This window comes from Camelina sativa, chromosome 18, assembly GCF_000633955.1.
Source record: "Camelina sativa cultivar DH55 chromosome 18, Cs, whole genome shotgun sequence".
In the NCBI taxonomy this organism is placed as follows: Eukaryota; Viridiplantae; Streptophyta; class Magnoliopsida; order Brassicales; family Brassicaceae; genus Camelina; species Camelina sativa.
The window spans coordinates 17,768,075-17,786,670 of record NC_025702.1 but is presented as its reverse complement, the minus strand read 5'-3'; the positions used below and the strand labels follow the sequence as shown (position 1 = coordinate 17,786,670).

At 35.6% G+C, this 18,596-nt stretch overlaps 3 protein-coding genes and 2 pseudogenes across 5 annotated transcripts; 3 read left to right on the top strand and 2 right to left on the bottom strand.

Moving 5' to 3' along the window:
- On the bottom strand, positions 2,865-5,001 carry LOC104762294 (peter Pan-like protein). 3 transcript variants are annotated; one of them, XM_010485555.2, is made up of 9 exons: positions 4,935-5,001; positions 4,797-4,842; positions 4,678-4,711; positions 4,400-4,585; positions 4,074-4,304; positions 3,872-3,964; positions 3,578-3,765; positions 3,273-3,466; positions 2,865-3,182 (listed from the first exon to the last, which is right to left on the bottom strand). In XM_010485555.2, the coding sequence occupies exons 3-9, from the start codon at positions 4,693-4,695 to the stop codon at positions 3,034-3,036; spliced, it is 1,059 nt and encodes a 352-aa protein (XP_010483857.1). In that variant the 5' UTR covers positions 4,696-4,711; positions 4,797-4,842; positions 4,935-5,001; the 3' UTR covers positions 2,865-3,033. The 3 variants fall into 3 exon arrangements, with proteins under 3 accessions (XP_010483857.1, XP_010483856.1, XP_010483858.1); XM_010485554.1 differs by lacking the exon at positions 4,797-4,842; XM_010485556.1 differs by lacking the exon at positions 4,797-4,842 and having other exon boundaries at positions 3,112-3,195.
- On the top strand, positions 5,156-6,896 carry LOC104762293 (annotated as a pseudogene).
- On the top strand, positions 7,151-7,905 carry LOC104762291 (germin-like protein subfamily 3 member 4). The gene has a single exon (XM_010485553.1). The coding sequence runs from the start codon at positions 7,169-7,171 to the stop codon at positions 7,799-7,801; it is 633 nt and encodes a 210-aa protein (XP_010483855.1). The 5' UTR covers positions 7,151-7,168; the 3' UTR covers positions 7,802-7,905.
- LOC104762292 lies at positions 7,894-12,308 on the bottom strand (annotated as a pseudogene).
- LOC104762285 (ABC transporter A family member 9) lies at positions 12,936-17,920 on the top strand. Its single transcript, XM_010485548.1, has 16 exons — positions 12,936-13,367; positions 13,464-13,695; positions 13,868-14,049; positions 14,155-14,340; positions 14,435-14,530; positions 14,623-14,820; positions 14,935-15,094; positions 15,202-15,428; positions 15,603-15,720; positions 15,822-15,898; positions 16,024-16,113; positions 16,250-16,393; positions 16,625-16,906; positions 17,001-17,081; positions 17,174-17,350; positions 17,433-17,920. Exons 1-16 carry the CDS (start codon positions 12,999-13,001, stop codon positions 17,673-17,675), a joined length of 2,862 nt encoding a protein of 953 aa, XP_010483850.1. The 5' UTR covers positions 12,936-12,998; the 3' UTR covers positions 17,676-17,920.

Here is an 18,596-nt window from a genome sequence, read left to right as displayed (position 1 = left end):
ATAATCATTAATTACTTATTTATTATTTATAATTAATAATACTTAAAAATAAATAAAACGAATTAAATAAAAATAATTAAATTTTAAAATAGTATACAAAATAACAGAACTTTTTTTAGTAAATAATAAAAATAAAAATATATAAAATTGAATTAAGTAAAATAAATGAAAATTTTAAAATATTAAAAGTAATACTATGAATTTGTTACCGTAATAGTGTTATTATTCAAATTATAACCAAAAATGATCATATTCCAAAATTTATAATGGGTTAATGAGTTTTAGAATAGAAGTAAGATTTTAATGCATGATGGAGTAAATTTTTTTTTTTTATGTAACTGTATTTATAAAAAGCTAAACAGAAAAAATAAAATTGAAGTGGAACATTAGTTTCTAGGAAATATATACTACAAAGATTTATTATTATTTCACTTATAAAAAATAAAAAATTAGGGAAATATCTTTAGTCAAGTGGTTATAGCACCACTTCTACGACCGAATCCACCAGAGTTTGACTCCACTAAGTCGTGTTACTCTGCGTAGTAGAGATTGGTCTTGTCGATTTAATGATGACAAAAAAAAATTAATTACTTAACTCAATATAAAAGTTTTAATCTAAAACAAAGATATTGTAAGGGTCACATTTTTTTTTTGAAAAACTATGAAAAATAATTTGGAAAAGATAATCCATCTAAAAAACAAAATCAATGGTTAGAAAATATAGAAAAAATGAACATCTTAAAAAAAAATCAATTTTAGTGTGAACATGTTTTTTAGTGAACGGATATTCATTGTAAGGTTTAAACGTTTCCCCATTTAGACATTCTTGACTTGGTCGAAATTCTTTTATGGCATATGATGCACTTGGACAACCACATTGTAGCTACATAGCACTAAAATTGTTTATCAAACTTTGTATATTTGCATTTAATGTGGGATATCAATATGTTTAAATGGTCTATATAATTAGGTCAACAATCGACATTCGACGTTAGAACTTTTAAAAAGATGTTTTCATGAGATATGATTATAGAATACACTCTTTTAAGGATAAAAGGTCAGAAGATTGTCGATAATATTGTTTATTTTTCCATTGAAGTTTTTAAGTCATTTTTTGTTATCACGTGATATAATGTTGATTTGTCAGAAAAACATTATTTCAACAATAGACAATATATGACATATATATAGATTAGTAAAATAAATAGTCTTTATACAGATTTATCTTTTAATCTTGAAATAATTGATTTATATTTAATGATTCTTATTGATAAAAAATTTAAATAAAATCTCACGCAAATAGATATAACAAATAAATATTATCTTCAAAAATATATCACTTAGTAAAGTAAGTTTATTGTTTATATAGATTTATACTCAAAAGTTTGAATAATTATATTTGAGCTCAATACTTATATTGATTAAAAAAATAAAATCCCGCGCGTGCGGGTATCTAAATTCTAGTAATATATAATTTTTAATGAAAAATTCCAATATAAGAGATATTAATTTGAGAATGTAGAATTAAAAAGTTTGAAACATATTTATTAATTGATTCGGAAATAAATAGCATTTTGCTTAAATATAGGGTTGAGGAAAGAAATATATCTGCAATAAATAAGTCATAAATCCCATAATAAATACCAGATTGTGAATTATTTCACGAGAGGAGAAGCAACATGTTTATTTCCCTTACACGTTTTAATTAGTAAAAAAAAAATATAATAATAATAAAGACGTTTTAGTTAGTAGTTCGTTCGTCTTGAAACTTCAAGAGGGGGAATTGGGTCTTTAATATACTACTCTTCAGTCTGAAAATATCCATCTAACCTGCTACTTCCGACCAAATCTTTTACACCTATCACCGTTGATCATTAATTTTCTCACTTTTAGCTCTATATGTCTAGTGTTTCTACAAAAATCATACCGCATACTATAACTTAAACATCAAACAGTATACATGTAAACTAGTAATCTTATCACATAGATGAAACTTAATTTTAGTCTTTAAAATCAAAATATGAAACTAGTTTCATTATTTGCCAAAAATCATATCCAAACGATTTCTTCCCATATATGCAATAATAAATCTTTGAAAAAACTTTATTGTTTTTTTCACGGATTCTATTGGATACTTCCATATATCCCATCTCCCTAAAAAATATACACATTGTTTAGACCGTTACTAAATTTGTAAAAGCCACATAGTGTATATATATGAGTTTTCCAAAAAGGGTGTATTTTTGGAAACAAGTGAAACTGGAGGGTCATCACTAAAAAAAGAGTTGGATATAGATTTTTTAAGAAGATACGTACGATTAAACAAACATGTATGTCATCGTCCACACAGCCCACAGGAATCGAGATGGAAAGCCGTTAGATTCCTCAACTGATTGTTGTACTTCGCGTCTTTTTTGTACTTTTATCTGCATATACAAAGTTTTATACGTATCTCTATAAACAACAGTTCTCAACTTTTCAATACACAATTTTGTTGTGTTCTTCTTTTTTTCTTTGTGTTCTTTAACTAATAATGTTCTCTCGTACTCTAGTGGTTAATGAATGAATGATGATGTATAAGTTTTGAAACTAGAGTATGAATCATTTTATTGCAATTTCAATTATGGTTCTGATTAGTCTAGATTGTAGTGTAACACGCAAAAGCCAAACAACATATTGATCTACTACGTCAAAATGCAAAACGAATCCATTGGAAGTAAAATTTAGTTAAATCATTGGAAGAGAAGAAAATGGGACAACGTATTTGAGAATCTGAGATGCTTGAGAGAGAATTTATATTTCCTCGGGTTTCCAAAAAGAACGAGACGCTCCAAAAACAAAGTACGTAGATGATTCGGTCAAAATACTAAATCTCAGAAGAAATTTGGTTTTCGTAGTACAAAAGGTTTTGTAATAATAGTTTTCATATTTCAAGTCAGACAAATAGATCATTACTTAGAGATCCAAGGAACAAAACTTGATGACATTCAAAGTCTCATGTGAAAACAGTGTTATACACTACTTAAACTCTTTTCAATCTTCAAAATCTTCATCCATGCCTTCCCCATCTTCTTCACTACCCTCTCCACCTTCTTCTTCTTCTTCACTATCTTCTTCTTCTTCATCATCAGCCTCTTCATCCTTTTTCTTCTTCACGTTTTCCTTCTTTCCATCCACATTTTCTGAAAAAACAAACTCGATATCGGATGTGTTCCGTCATGTATTATGGGAGATTTAAAACCAAATTGTAAGGGATAAGATTTAACATCTACCATATTCGCTGAAAATGATTCCTCCTGTACACAACCCTTCTTCAACTTTAACGAGTTGCATAGTCATTCTCGGTCCAATTTCTTGCAGTTTCACTGCGCTCTTTGTGGCACCTTTGTTAACTCGACCTAGATCAGATGATAGTGTCACCGTTGCTGCTTCTTCATCTCCTTCACTCTCTGATCCGTAACCAGCCCTGAAAATACGGAAAAAAAAAAAAAGAATGAAACACATCACATCAATTCATCCAAGATCGATACAGAGTGTTGTAAATAACAAACAAGATTAAATTAATGTGGATCCTTACTTGGTAACAAAATCACTAACATCCTGGAGATTCCTAAGATCAGGAACCTGATGATTTTGCACAAATTTTCTGATCCTGCGAGACACTCCAACAGGCTGAAGTCTTATAGAATAATGGCGGAAATCAATGAGCTTTGTGTCTTTGTTGTAGTTCAAGAGTACTAGTCTCTGGCATGTGGAGAGCTTGACCTGTGATATATTTCACCATCAGAAGAACAGAATCAAATTGCTGAGACAAGTTATTACAATCAAATCAATAACACAGCATATATAGAGCTCTAGGCAACAAACTTACAGTGTTAATATCAATAGATGGGAATATGTTCTGAAACATAATCGTGGCCAGTTTCAGATGCAACTCCTGAGAACCGAATCCAGAAAGGACAATCTAAACCAACGAGAAAGTTAAACATTGTCAGGTCTGAGCAAATCCCACAGCTTACAAAAAACCATAATATAATAGGTATAAGAGAGAAGAAGTTGAGACTAAAATATACCAAAGGGGGACTCTTGAAAAGATCTTGAGGACATCTAGGCCGAGTCTGGGACTGAGCTACATCTGAAGCTAAGGAATACTGATGAATTTTAAAAGTAAGTGTAGGTCCCTGAGGTGTTCTCGCTACTCTTAGATTCAGAGCAGACGCAGTTTTCGAAAGCATAAGGAAATGAGTAACACCCATTGGACCTGAGACATTCAAAAAGTCTCTTAAAGTGTTTCGCTTCTTCTCCTGCAAAGAGAAATAAAGATAAAAACTTGCATCAGTAATGGTTAGTTTTTGAGTGTTTCCCAAAACTAAAGAGCAGTTTTTTTTGGAAAACAGACCTTAAGACTGAGAGCAGTGTAGGGAAGCATAAGCTTCCTCAAATCCATCTGAAGTTGTCTAACAGAGGGAGGGAGTTTCATCCTAGAAAAGACAAAACTCTTGGGAATCTTATCACCAGTGACATGACTAACATCCTCTTGATTCTTCTTCGATATAGGCTTCACAATCACCCTACTCTTCTTATTCTATATCATCCAAATTCCACAAAGTCTTCAGTACCAAAAAAAAAAAAACTATAAAGAGATAACACGAATTCACACAGGGTAAAGAAACTTACGTTTTTGAAACGACCCATTTATTCTTATACGATCCTGTGAAGAAAGAAACAAAAAGAAATCGATATGGTGAATACAACGAAGACGAAACATTTTGTATGTGTAAAAAAAAAGCAAAAACCTCTTATAAACCCTTTGAAGAGAGAATCGTAACAGAGAATGAGCTCCTAAATTCACAGATATAGAGAGACACCAAAACCATAGATGAGCTAAAAAAAAAAGAAGAGAGTAGTACAATCGAAGAAGAGAGATTATTAACCTAATTTCGCCGGCCGGAGTAAAGAGCGATGACGGCTGGATTCGTAAAGAAGACACTAGTTCGTCGTATATACCAGACGTTAAGAGAAGCCCTATATATTCAATTCCGGTTTATTTCTAAAAATCCGGTTCGTCAATGATATTCCGGTTTATTTATAAAAGTCCGGTTCGTCAATGATAGTCCGGTTTAGTGATTCGATTTTTTGGATTAATTACTTTTTTTTTTTTTTTATTCGTCTTCCCGACAAGGTATTGTAGCTTATGGAATATCGTTTGAACATCAAAATCTCTCTGTGGAGATTTGTTTGGTAAGAGATTTGGTCCTTAATGTTTATAATTTTTCTTTGATTAATCTCTTACATCTGATCTGAGTGTTGCTCCAACTCAATTTGTATGTTTTTTATTACCACAAAAATCTTTACTTTTTTACTTCTTTTTTTTTTTTTTTTCACTTTCTGTTCGCTTTTTAGAGATCTCAAATTGTTTATCTTTTTTTTCGTAGATTTTGATTCTAGGTTTTGTTAATTGTTACTTTCTCGCGCTTTTTTTGTTTTTGTTTTCTCTTCTTCGACGATGAACTCGAGGGATTCTGATATACGTGTTTTGGTTATGTGTTGTAATTGAAGAGCCCTAGTTTTTTGATTCATAAGAATGAAATTATTTTTGGATTTTGCGTTTGGTTGATTATGAGTTATTTCCTGGATATGAAAGGATGAAACTTTGATTTTAGATCAATCATCTGTTGAATGTTTAGATCTATTATGTCTTAAAAAAAGATTCAATTTTTATTTTTTTAATTCTCGGTGTAAGAAATGTTCTTATGGTTGAGTTTTGATTTCTTGTTCTTCAGATTCAGTATCACCATATAAAGTCTGAATTTGCACAGAGATGCTCAAGGTCCCTGAACACCAAGTTGCTGGTCACATTGCTAGTGATGGTAAGCTCGGTCCACTTGTGGATGACCAAGGCAGGTTCTTTAAGCCACTTCAGGGTGATTCTCGTGGCGAACACGAGTCTAAGTTCTATGAGTCTTTCACGTCGAACAAGATGGTTCCAGATCACATCCATAGATACTTCCCAGTGTATCACGGCACTCAGTTAGTGGAAGCGTCTGATGGATCTGGCAAGCTTCCTCATCTTGTTCTTGATGATGTTGTTTCCGGGTACTCAAATCCCTCGGTTATGGATGTTAAGATTGGATCTAGGACATGGTACCCTGATGTATCTGAAGATTGCTTCAAGAAATGTATCAAGAAAGACAGAGAGACCACCACGGTTTCGTTGGGTTTCAGGGTTTCGGGTTTTAAGATTTTCGACCACCAAGAGTCAAGTTTTTGGAGACCTGAGAGGAAGCTTGTTCTTGGGTACAATGCAGATGGCGCTAGGTTGGCTGTGAGGAAGTTTGTGTCATCAAACTCGCCAGCTGACTCTAACTTGACACCTAACTGTGCTTTTGCGTCAGAGGTTTATGGTGGTCCTAATGGGATTTTAGTGCAGTTGTTGGAGCTCAGGATTGGTTCGAAACCCAAACGCTTTACCATTTCAATTCTTGCTCGATTCTGATGATTTATGAGAATGAATCGATCTTGATGAAAGGAGGAGATGATGATGTGCAGGCTGCACGAGCACGAGTAAAGCTGGTGGATTTCGCGCATGTTCTTGGTGGAAACGGCGCATCGACCATAACTTCTTGGGTGGACTCTGCTCTTTCATAAAGTTCATCAAAGATATTCTCCAGAGCGTACACAAGCGCGATGAAACCGATACTTCCCCGTTTGAAAATGGGAACTAGAGAAAAGGTTTTCTTACCGGCTCAGATTTCAAATAATCTCCAAACTTTTGGACATAAACGTCTGTCCCTTTTAATTGTATAAATTGGTTAATCAAACCACTGTACTTTCTCATAAGAGGAAAATATCTGAATTAATCTTTTAACCAGTTAAGCTTCTTTGGTTTCCTGTTATAGCTAAGCAAGATTGCATTGTCGGCTAAACAAAACAAAACTAGAGCTTCAAGAAGTAATAATGTCAACATCAATTAGTTGGACAACAGTGAAAAGTTTTACTTAGAAGCGATTTACATCTTAGAACATAATCTTACTCAAAAAGCCACTAAGTAGTGTACTCAACTCTAAGCCTCATCGCCTAGAAACAGAGTACTTTATTTTATTTTGTGGATATATCTATATATATCTGATATTATAAGTTAAGTACTCTTCATCACCAATTCATAAGGATGAAAACTTTCGTGGTGATTATGTTTTGTGCGATCATCTCATCTGTATCCCCGGATCCGGACAATATGCAGGACACGTGTCCGACGGCTCCGGGAGAGCAAAGCACCTTCTTCATCAATGGATATCCTTGCAAGAACCCGACCATAATCAACGCTCAAGATTTCAAGTCAAGTAAACTTACAGTAGCTGGAGACACAAACAACTATCTTCAGTCCAACGTCACATTGCTCACCGCACTAGAGTTTCCAGGTCTAAACACTCTCGGCCTCTCAGTCTCTCGCATGGACCTCGAAAGGGATGGAACTGTGCCGTTCCATTCACATCCGAGGTCATCCGAGTTGCTCTTTGTGGTCAGTGGAGTCGTGTTTGCTGGATTTGTGGATACCAACAACAAGATTTTTCAGACTGTTCTGCGAAAAGGCGATGTTTTTGTCTTCCCCAAAGGATTGCTTCATTTCTGCTTAAGCGGTGGTTTCGAACGAGCCACTGCTCTCTCGTTTTACAATAGCCAGAATCCTGGAGTCGTTACTATTGGAGGAGTTTTTGGGATCGATCAAGAGCATATAAAGAACATGATGAGGTCATTAGCTACTGGCTCTGGCTCTCTAGTCACGGACGGTGATGAGCTTTAGAGTGTTTCTCTTATTCATCTTATTGCTGTTATAATTAACTAGGAGAAATGTATTTAAGATCCAAAAGTACCGGACAATTGATCAGATTGCAGTGATTCAAAACATTGAAAAAGAAGTCTATTGCAGTTAACGTATCTCTCAAGGCATTAAATTAGTCAATGAAAAGAATAATAGCAATAGTGATGCCCTAGGTAGGATGAATCATTAAGAGTTGAAGCCTTGAGCAGATGTAGCAACCTTGAAGAAGACGTCTTCGAGAGTTGTATCGGCAAGTCCCCAAGCAAAAACTGTGAATTTGCTTTTGGCCTTCTCCACCATCAGAAACACATCTGCAATCATCACTTCTTGCTTAGGGATCTCAAACTTCTGTGTTCCCGCTAGATGATATACTCTCTTGGCGTTTGGCGAAATACGTTGAACCATTCTCTCTACTTCCTCCTCGTGTTCAACTGAGGTCGTGATCGTGAAGACAAACAGTCCTCCATACCTTCCCTTTAACTCTTTCGGATTTCCTACACATTGCAAGCCTCCGTCTACAAATATCCCCAATCGGTCGCAAAGAAACTCTGCTTCTTCCATCGAGTGTGCTGCAAACGTGAGAGAATAGGTTAAAATATCCATCACTTTCTTATGAGACGTATTAGCCTTCACAGCTCTTTTAGACAAGATGAGTCTAAATAGGTTCAGTTTCAGATGTAGGAGAGTAGTGAGAAAGAGACTGAAATTACTTGTGAGGATTATGGCTGTGTTCTGTTTTGCACGCAGGATCACTGTCCATAAGTTCTTTCTTGAGGCTGGATCAAGTCCAGTGCTAGGCTCATCCATGTAAACCACCTATTAAAAAAAATCAGACCATGGTTTCGTCATAAAATGTTAGCCATTGTTTTACAAAATCACATGGCAATTGAGACCAGGAGCTGCACCTTTGGGTTCCCAATAAGCGAAATGGCCACGCTAAGTCGCCTTTTCATACCTCCGCTGTATTTTCCAGCAGGTTTGTCAGCAACTCCTCCATCGAAAAGGCTGACACTTTTGAGAGACTCTTCCACAGCCTTGTAAATGATCACATATCCATAAATCAAGATTCTCTAGTGGAGTAATAACACATATATAAGATAATTGCAAAGCGATAAACATACTTTCGTTAGAGCAGATCCCTTGAAATTCTTAAGTCTCCCATAAAAGAGCAGATGCTCCCTTCCTGTTAGCGTCTCCCAAAGCAAGCTGAGAGGAAAATAAATAAACATTCCTCTCGTTGTTCCTTGCTTGGTAAAGGAATAAAATGAAAAAAGTTGATTAAGGGGATTTACTCGTGCTGTGGGCATACGCCTATGCTTGTATACACTTTGTTCATATCCTTGCATATGTCCAAACCTTGAACAAACGCAGTTCCAGATGTCGGTTTCAGGAGCCCGGTCATCTAAGGCAGCAGTACAATGTTACAAAGTTTTGAAACTATGAAACGTTTATGCAGTGTAATAATAGTGGTTTTAATTTGCGAAACTCACCATATTGATGAAAGAGGTTTTGCCAGCACCATTGGGTCCAAGCATGCCAAAGCATTCCCCTGCAGGCACGTCGAGGTATAAACCTCTTACAGCTAGCTTTGCCGGGTTACCATCTCTACCAGGATACACCTTCTTCAGGTTGTCACACACGATCGCATGCCCTGTGCTCCAATTTTCCCTTAATTGTTCAACTTTCTCCCTCTGATTATTTTCATTTTTTATTTTTATCAGAACGAGAAATACATATGGAAATTGAATAAGAAAACTTAAAGATTCTGTTCTTCCCATACCTCGTGAGTGACATCTGTTTTATTCATATCAATGACGACGTTGTCAGAGCTTTGCCTTTGCACACTAGGACTTGGTAACGAAGATGATTTCTTGAAAGGGTTCTTGAAGAATGAGAAAGGACTTTTCCCTGATGAGGAAACCGCATCTATACAGTAGGCCACAGTGAGAGTCACAATCCACTCCACTGACATGATGTAGAACAGCTTATACATTCCGTTTTCACTGAGATCTTTCCACTTCATCCCGTTTCCACGGCTAACAGATTTCGATAACTCATACACTCCTCGGTATAAGGAAAAACCGGGATACAACTCCAAGGAAAGAATATATTTTTCTGTGAACGTAGATAGATACTAGTTAATAAGTGGTCATATATAAATTTGCATGTGTATTTTTTATTCAAGGTATTGATTTTGTTAACTTACCAGGGAATGAGCGATTTTCAAGCAGTGCTCCGAAGAGAAAGGTTGCAAAGAGCCCACTTCCAAACACCAATGTGTAAGCAACAACTACAATTAAGCCAAGTAAATTCAAGAAGTCGTTTTTTTGAAATTGAAACATATTCTTGAGATGAATTCAAGAAATGTGATTGTTGAGTACCTGTTGCAGTCTTAACCTTTGAGAATACTGTAGAAACTAAAAAGGCGAAAGAGATTTGCAGATTTATGAAGATGAAAAAGAAAATGAACTGAATGCTGTAGTCATTGAGCCGGAAGTACTTGAGTCCTATAACAGAACCGAAGACCACCAAAGCAGCGACATAACACAGAGATAAAGTAAGAAAATAGGCATAAGAAATCATCCAATATGGACCATCGCCTAGACCGTGCATTTTCATTATAATTCTTAGACGCTGTTGCTTCTCATACACCAATGATGTCAAGACCACCTGCAGAATGATACATACACAGAGACACGTATTGGGACTGAATACTTTGTTGAGTTTAGTACTTGTAATGGCCTAAAGTATTCAATTGTAGAAGAACTTACAGGGAATAGAAGAAGAAGAACCCAAGTGAAAAAAAGCGGTTCAAAATAGACAGCAAAATCAAAACCGACTTTAGATTGGTGTTTAGGAACTTCTTTGACAAACTCGAATAGTATCCTCGTCCCGGGGCCTTTCAGAAACGTAAGATAAGCACTTGATACCTGCAGTTTTGCACAGTGTGAAACATTGGACCGGTTCAATCAAAAGAAACGTGTAAAAGCGCATATATTACAAAATTCAACGGTGCCTTGAGAGTGCTATAGCCTTGGCTTAATTTCATACCAGATTGAGCAAGCGAGGAACACGAACCAAAGGTCCACTTGATTCGCCGTAACTGTATGTTGAGTTATACCAGATGCTCACATCGAAGTTGCTTCTATCCGTATTCATGAGATCATATGCTAAGGCAGNNNAAAAAAAAAAAAAAAAAAAACATCAACAGTCAAGAATCACAACTTGATAATTAGTACATATATGCATATATATAGAATAGAATTTAACCAACCTGCAGCAATCTCATTAGTCATCCGGTCAGGATTTCCCCTCCAACTACCCTTGAAAAGCTCATCATTGACCTCTGCAGAGTTATTCTTCCAGGAAAACAACCCTTGAACACACTTCACCCCTGAGATACATAGACACAGCTACTAAATTAATCATCAAAAGTGAAGAAAACCTCACATTTTATTCTCTCATTCTCAAGCTTTGTTACCTGTACGAGTTTTCCCAATGGAGAGTGGCCATGTAGCGTTTGGACTGCACTGAGTTTGGATGCTGTAGATGGGATTACCCGATATAATCCCTGGATCTTGATAATTGGTTGTGCCTGCTGGTTGTGTTGAACCCTGAAGTCATCATGAACTTTGGTAAAAAATCTAAGACGACACAGAGAGATGGATAGAGATAGATGTCTGCACTTATTTTGATGGAAAGAAATATCAAAATCATACCAAGACATTATTGGCTAAACTAGCGAAGAGGTCGGAGGAATTCACAGCAAACGAACCACCAAACATATTCTCAGATATAGCTGTGAAAAACAACTTGAGCTGATAAGTTAACACACAGAAACACAAAAAAACAAAAGTAAGTGTTACACAGAGACAGATCAAGCATGCATATACCTTGACCAAGGGAATGGTTACTCCCAGTAAGAAGTATAGTTACAGGACAGGTTCCTGTTTTTCTACAAGACTTGTCAGGAAGGTCTTTGTAGGAGAAGAAACCATCTCTGACAGCACGGAATTCAGGCACTGGAATCTCTAACATTGGAGGCAACAACGGAGGGTTTGGGATGGGACAATTAATGTCATCATTATTTTTACAATCAATCGGGCGCGATTGCGCTTTCTGCATAGTATCAGACACTTTTTGAAATCCCAGGAGAAGTAAGCAAAGCAAGAGTGGAACAAGGACGAGTCTAACATTAGTCCATATGTGTCTCCTCTGCACCCAAAAAAAAAAAAACATAATAATTGAGTCTGAGCTATTGATTCAGAACATATATTTTCTTTTAAAACAACATCAAAAATCTCATTGTGCAAAAAAAAAAAATAAAAGATTTGTATTTCACAGAAAAAAGATCATCAATTTCAGAAACGAGAGATGATCCATCAAGTTTTTCACAACACACACACACACAAACATACCTGGAAGGTTAAGTTTTTCAGAAGTAACGCATCGTCTGCGCACAGAAACTGGCTTGACTAGGAACCGCCATTGATGAAGAAGATAAAAGCTTCGTTAAGTCTTATGAGAATTTTTCACACTTGTCACCACTTTTTATCATAACCTTTACTTCTCTTCTTTTTTTTTATTTATTTATTTTTTGGCTATCACCCCTTTAATTGATCAAATCGTAAAAGGAAATCCCGTAAAACCTAATTAACATATACTGTATATTTTTTTAACATATATAGTTGAATACAGTGTAACAAAATCTGGATTCTGATAATAGTGATACATCACCCCTTAGTACAGATGACGATGAATGAAACAGATACGTCTTTCCCAAAAAATATCAACAAACAATAAATACTAACTGGAAACATTTCAAAATTTAATAGATAAAAACGGAAAACAAAATAAAAATTAAAAGTGTATTTGCATATATAGAAAACGCGTTTTCCTTAACTGATTGAAATCATGAACAAAATAAGAAAAAAACTTTAAAGAATTTTATGAACTACAACAGCTATTTTAGAGAGTAATTAAAAATTTTACTTTTTGTTTTTGTTTTCTAGCAATAAATGTGAACCCTTTAATAGGGAATGGTTTAATCAAGTTTTATAAAGCGTTTCCATTAGCATATAATCAAAACACACAAAAAAAAACGTTATCTATTTTCAAAGAGTTAAAAAAAAAAAAAAGAAAAGAGAAACCCTCCAATCTTGTTCTTCCTCTGATCAGAATGACTCTGAGAGAAGGCTTGCCGCTGTTTCGTCAGCAGTTGACGGCGTTGTTGAGGAAGAATCTACTGCTTTCATGGAGGAACAAGAGAGCTACTTTTCTTCATCTCTTCTCTTCTTTCTTCTTCATCCTTCTCATCTTCAGTATCGAGCAATCTACCAAGGCTAGCAAGTTAGCCTCGGCTCAGTACAAAAACATCACAGATCCCAAAGCGGTAGCCTCTCTTCCGATTCCCCCGTGCGAGGATAAGTTTTACGCGATACTTCCATGCTTTGACTTCGTGTGGAGTGGGAACCAGAGCCGTCGCGTGACTAACATTGTCTCTGCTATTATGGCTAACAATCCCGGACGACCAATCCCGAACAATAAGGTTAGGGTTTAAATAAGAGATCTCTTCATTTTTTTCATGGTTACAAGAATATATATGTTAAAATAGTTTAGTTATGCCTCTCTCTTTTTTTGTCAGGTTCAATCATTTGGAAAGCCAGAGGAGGTAGATGCATGGTTTATGTCACATCCGTTGCAGGTACCAGGAGCTTTGCATTTTGTGGAAAAGAATGCTACAGTGATTAGCTATGGTATTCAAACAAATTCTAGCTTGGAGGATAAACGTGGTGGGGTTCAAGATCCTACGTTTTCGTTCCTTGTTCCTCTTCAAATCGCGGCAGAGCGTGAAATCGCAAGGTCTTTAATTGGAGGTATAAAAACCATACGATATACTATATATATATATACATATATATATATATATATATTCATTCCTGAATCTTTTTGTTTAGGAAGATTTTTGTAGCATTGTTAGTATATGAATATGTGGCTAGCTGCTTCTTTGAACATGGATCATTAGAGTCTTTTTTTATACATTTTCAGATCCAAAGTTTAGTTGGGGTTTTGGATTTAAGGAATTTGCGCGTCCAGCTATTGGTGGTAGAGTAGACGAATCGTCTGGATTGTCTCTTATGGGACCAGTGTTCTTTCTTGCTTTCTCCATGTTTGGTTTTGTTCTCCAACTCGGTTCCCTGGTTACCGAGAAAGAGCTAAAACTTCGCGAGGTTTTCTAATAATCTCTCTATTTCTTTTGGATAGCTGAGGTTGTTGTTACCATTGTGTCTTGGTTATTGGATCATTTATTTTATTCTCTTTGCTGTGTTCAACAGGCAATGACAACGATGGGTGTATATGACTCTGCATATTGGTTGTCGTGGCTCTTATGGGAAGGACTCCTTACCTTTGTCTCCTCACTCTTCTTGGTCCTCTTTGGAATGATGTTCCAGTTTGATTTTTTCTTGAAGAACAGTTTTGTTGTTATCTTCCTGCTCTTCTTGCTTTTCCAGTTTAGTATGGTAAAAAGGAACTTTCATTTTCTAATTATGCTGCTCTGCTTTTCATCTTGAGGATATTCCTGTATCATGACTATTTTACTTTGTGCTGCTTTAGATTGGCCTAGCATTCGCGTTATCATCTTTCATTAGCAAATCATCTTCAGCAACAACTGTCGGTTTCCTTGTGTTCATGATTAGTTTTATAACACAGGTTTGGCCTCTCTTGTGCTAACACAGTAGCTGAAATTTTTGGTTTCTTTATATCTTGGACTTACTTACTAATTATTATAATTCTAATTGAAGACTGTAACAACTTTGGATATTCCTTATACAAAATCACAATCGATTGCTCGCCGTGTGGTTTGGTCATTCTTTCCACCGAATACCTTTTCTAAGGGTCTGAATATACTATTTGGGGCAACATCAACATCATCTCCTGGAAATTCTGGAATAAGTTGGAGTGAAAGAGTAATACGCCAAACGGATGATGTTATTTCAATTGTATGTCATCCTTTTTTGAGATAAATTATTTGATATCTGATAATTAACTGTCTATGATCAATCTCTGACCCAAAATGTGTTTTTTTTTTTAATTTGAACCTTGTGTTGTGGCAGAATGAAATCTACATATGGCTTGTAGGGACATTCTTTTTCTGGTTTGCATTGGCTCTCTACTTTGACAATATTATTCCCAATGCATCCGGCGTGAGGAAATCCATCTTCTACTTTCTAAAACCTAGTTACTGGACTGGAAAAGAAGGCAACAAAGTGAAAGGTATATACTTGTCTCTATTGCGCTGATATAAAACTTATGGGTACGTACGGTGTTTGGAAAACGCAAAACCATATTAACAAAATGTTTTTTTTTTTTTTTTATTACAGAAGGGAGTATTTGTAGCTGTATTGGTTCAGTACCACGTGTAGAGCATGTTACGCCAGAGGACGAAGATGTGCTTAAAGAGGAGATTTTAGTTAAACAACAAGCAATGGGTGGAGTAGTTGATCCCAACATTGCAGTTCAGATACATGGTCTTGCCAAGACATATCCTGGAACAACAAAGCTTGGATGCTGCAAACGCAAAAAAACTGCACCCTTTCATGCTGTAAAGGTATGTTATCTTTTTTTTTTCAATAAGTAGAAAACAAGGAAAATATTGAAGCATTTCTCGTATTGTATGGTTTTTGCCAAATCTGTTACCTCATGTACCTGAGATACATATATGTGTTACAACAACAGTTCCATTTATTATTCAAGTAATTATTCATGGAAATATAATATACAGGGTTTGTGGATGAACATTGCCAAAGATCAGTTGTTTTGTCTTCTCGGACCCAATGGCGCGGGGAAAACAACTACTATTAGTTGTTTGACTGGCATAAATCCAGTTACTGGTGGCGATGGTAAGAAAAGCTTGTTCACCTTTTTTTTTTGTTTCAATCTTGATGATGAAGCAAGATTTTGGAAAAAAATTAACTAATCTAATTTTGGTTGACTTAAACAGCAATTATTTATGGAAATTCCATAAGAAGCTCTGTTGGTATGTCCAACATTCGTAAAATGATAGGAGTTTGTCCTCAGGTAGGTTCAATTTAATTTCAATTCTTCCTTCTCAATTGTCCTCAGACAAAACAATCAAATCATCATTCTGCTTAAAATGGTTTCTGTCGTTTTCACTCTTTTTTTTTTTGTTTTTTCTTTAACAGTTTGATATTCTTTGGGATGCTTTGTGTGGTGAAGATCACCTCCACCTCTTTGCTAGCATCAAAGGGTTGCCACCAGCATCAATCAAATCGGTAAGTCACTGGAATAACACAAAAGTTACTTCATTGCCACTAGCATCTATATATCATTTTACAAATCTGATTTGAAATTTGGTTTATGCATACCTTTTTCCTTTCAATTTTAATTTTATTTGTTTACGTTATACAGATTGCAGAGAAGTTACTGGCAGATATAAGGCTAACAGGAGCAGCCAAAATTAGAGCAGGAAGTTACAGTGGTGGAATGAAACGTCGACTCAGCGTTGCTATAGCACTCATTGGTGATCCCAAGCTGGTTTTTCTAGATGAGCCGGTCTGTAACGTTCCTCTTTAAAATGCGTTTAGTATATATATATTCACACATGAACATGCGTATGTCAGTTTTTCTAATTAGCAAGGTTCTCTCGTGTTTTAGACAGGAATCAGCGGCTTGGGATTGATTATTTTGATAGATTAAGCCCTGTGGTTAAGCCTATCACTATTCGTTTTTGAGTATTGTCAGTTTTTCTAATTAACTTAGCCATGCTTTTTTCGTGGATTGTAGACAACTGGAATGGACCCTATCACGAGGAGACACGTGTGGGACATTATACAAGAATCAAAGAAAGGTCGTGCCATTATACTAACGACGCATTCTATGGAGGAAGCTGATATATTAGGTGACCGAATCGGGATCATGGCTAAAGGCAGGCTCCGCTGCATGGGAACCTCAATCAGGTTAAAATCCCGCTTTGGCACGGGTTTTATTACTACCGTTAGCTTCCCCGAAAACAAAAATGATGGTGCTGGAACTTCATCCGAGCCATTGAAAAGATTCTTCAAGGAGGTATGTATTTTTTTTTTTTTAATTAGTAAAGCATTGTTTAATTTGTAAATATACAATCTTGTGCCTCTAAGCCAGGAACATTAATATTTTGCAGCATCTGAAAGTTGAGCCAACAGAAGAAAGCAAAGCTTTCATGACCTTTGTTATCCCCCACGACAAAGAAAAACTTTTGACGGTAACCATCTACAAAGCTTTAGTTATCTCTTAGATCTTCATCTGATGAATGACTTCACTTATAATTTTTTTTTTCCATAACTAACGCAATAGGGGTTTTTCGCGGAGCTACAAGATAGGGAATCTGAATTTGGTATCTCAGACATTCAACTCGGTCTTGCCACTCTTGAAGAAGTGTTTCTGAACATTGCTAGACGGGCTGAACTAGAAAGTGCAACGGTTGAAGGAACCATGGTCACTCTCGAATTAGAATCAGGCATCTCAGTCGAGGTAAATAGACAACGTCCATCCAAGTTTTTAACTTATCACATGTAGGCATCCAAGTTAATGGACACAAAACCTCAATGTACAGATACCTGTGGGAGCAAGATTTGTAGGCATCCCTGGAACAGAAAATGCAGAGAATCCTCGAGGAATAATGGTGGAAGTGTATTGGCAACAAGACGGGTCAGGATCGATGTGCATCTCTGGACACTCGCATGAGATGCAAATTCCAGAGAATGCCCCAGTGTTATATGAACCATCATCACAAGTGTTAGGACATGGGCAGCGACGAGTTCGGGGTATTGTGATTGATTATGAATCTATCAATTAATAATATTCCCTTCTTGGGCAGTTTCGGATCTACATTTATGCCGGAGTTTTAAAAACAGTCATGCAGAAAGTCAGTGAGGAAAAAACAACCAAGTGACTTACTGTTTCTTATAACTATTTTTATTTTCTTATTATTATTACAGTGAGAAAATTGTTCTGTTTCCTATTTATTTACACTTTTTCAACATCAGTAAAAAAAAAAGGACAGAATCCTAATTGATAAAGGTTAAAAGAATGGGTTCAACATTGAGGCCTTGAATGTTTTGTAGTTTTTAAATGGTTTTAGTTTTTAGTTTTTTGTTTTTGGCTTTTAGTTTTGAGTTTTTGATTTTTGGTGTAGATTTTAGTTTTTGTAAAAACTTGAATGGTAACTTGATTAGTTTTTGGTTTTTGTATATAATTATTTTTAAAAAGGTTTAATTGAATTTATTATAGTTTTTTTATTAGGAAAAAAAAGTCACTTAATATTTTCCTAAAAACCCACAAAATGTGGTTTTTGGATTTTATGAAGGAATTGGTAAAATCTAGCAAAATCTGGTTTTCCTGATATTTAAGAAATCTATTTTTTAAAAAAGGCTGAAAAAATAGATTTTGCATAATCAAAAGCCAAAATCTGATATAAAATCTGATGCCATTCAAGGCCTGAGATTGAGTGACTGACTCTATATATATAGATTCCTTGAGATATATGCAAACATTGGTTGGTAAAGCTTGACTCTATATAACACTGATTTACAAGAATAGTAAAACACACAGTCCTAATTATCGAGCCACAATAATTACCAGCTTTCACAGCAAAACCGACGGCATCAATACGTTCTTCTTTAGATCGAGCCACAATAAGATGGCGTTCTTCAGCAATAACTTCAGAGTAAACATGGTCAATTGTTACATCGGTGTCGCGGTTGAGACGGCTAAGAAT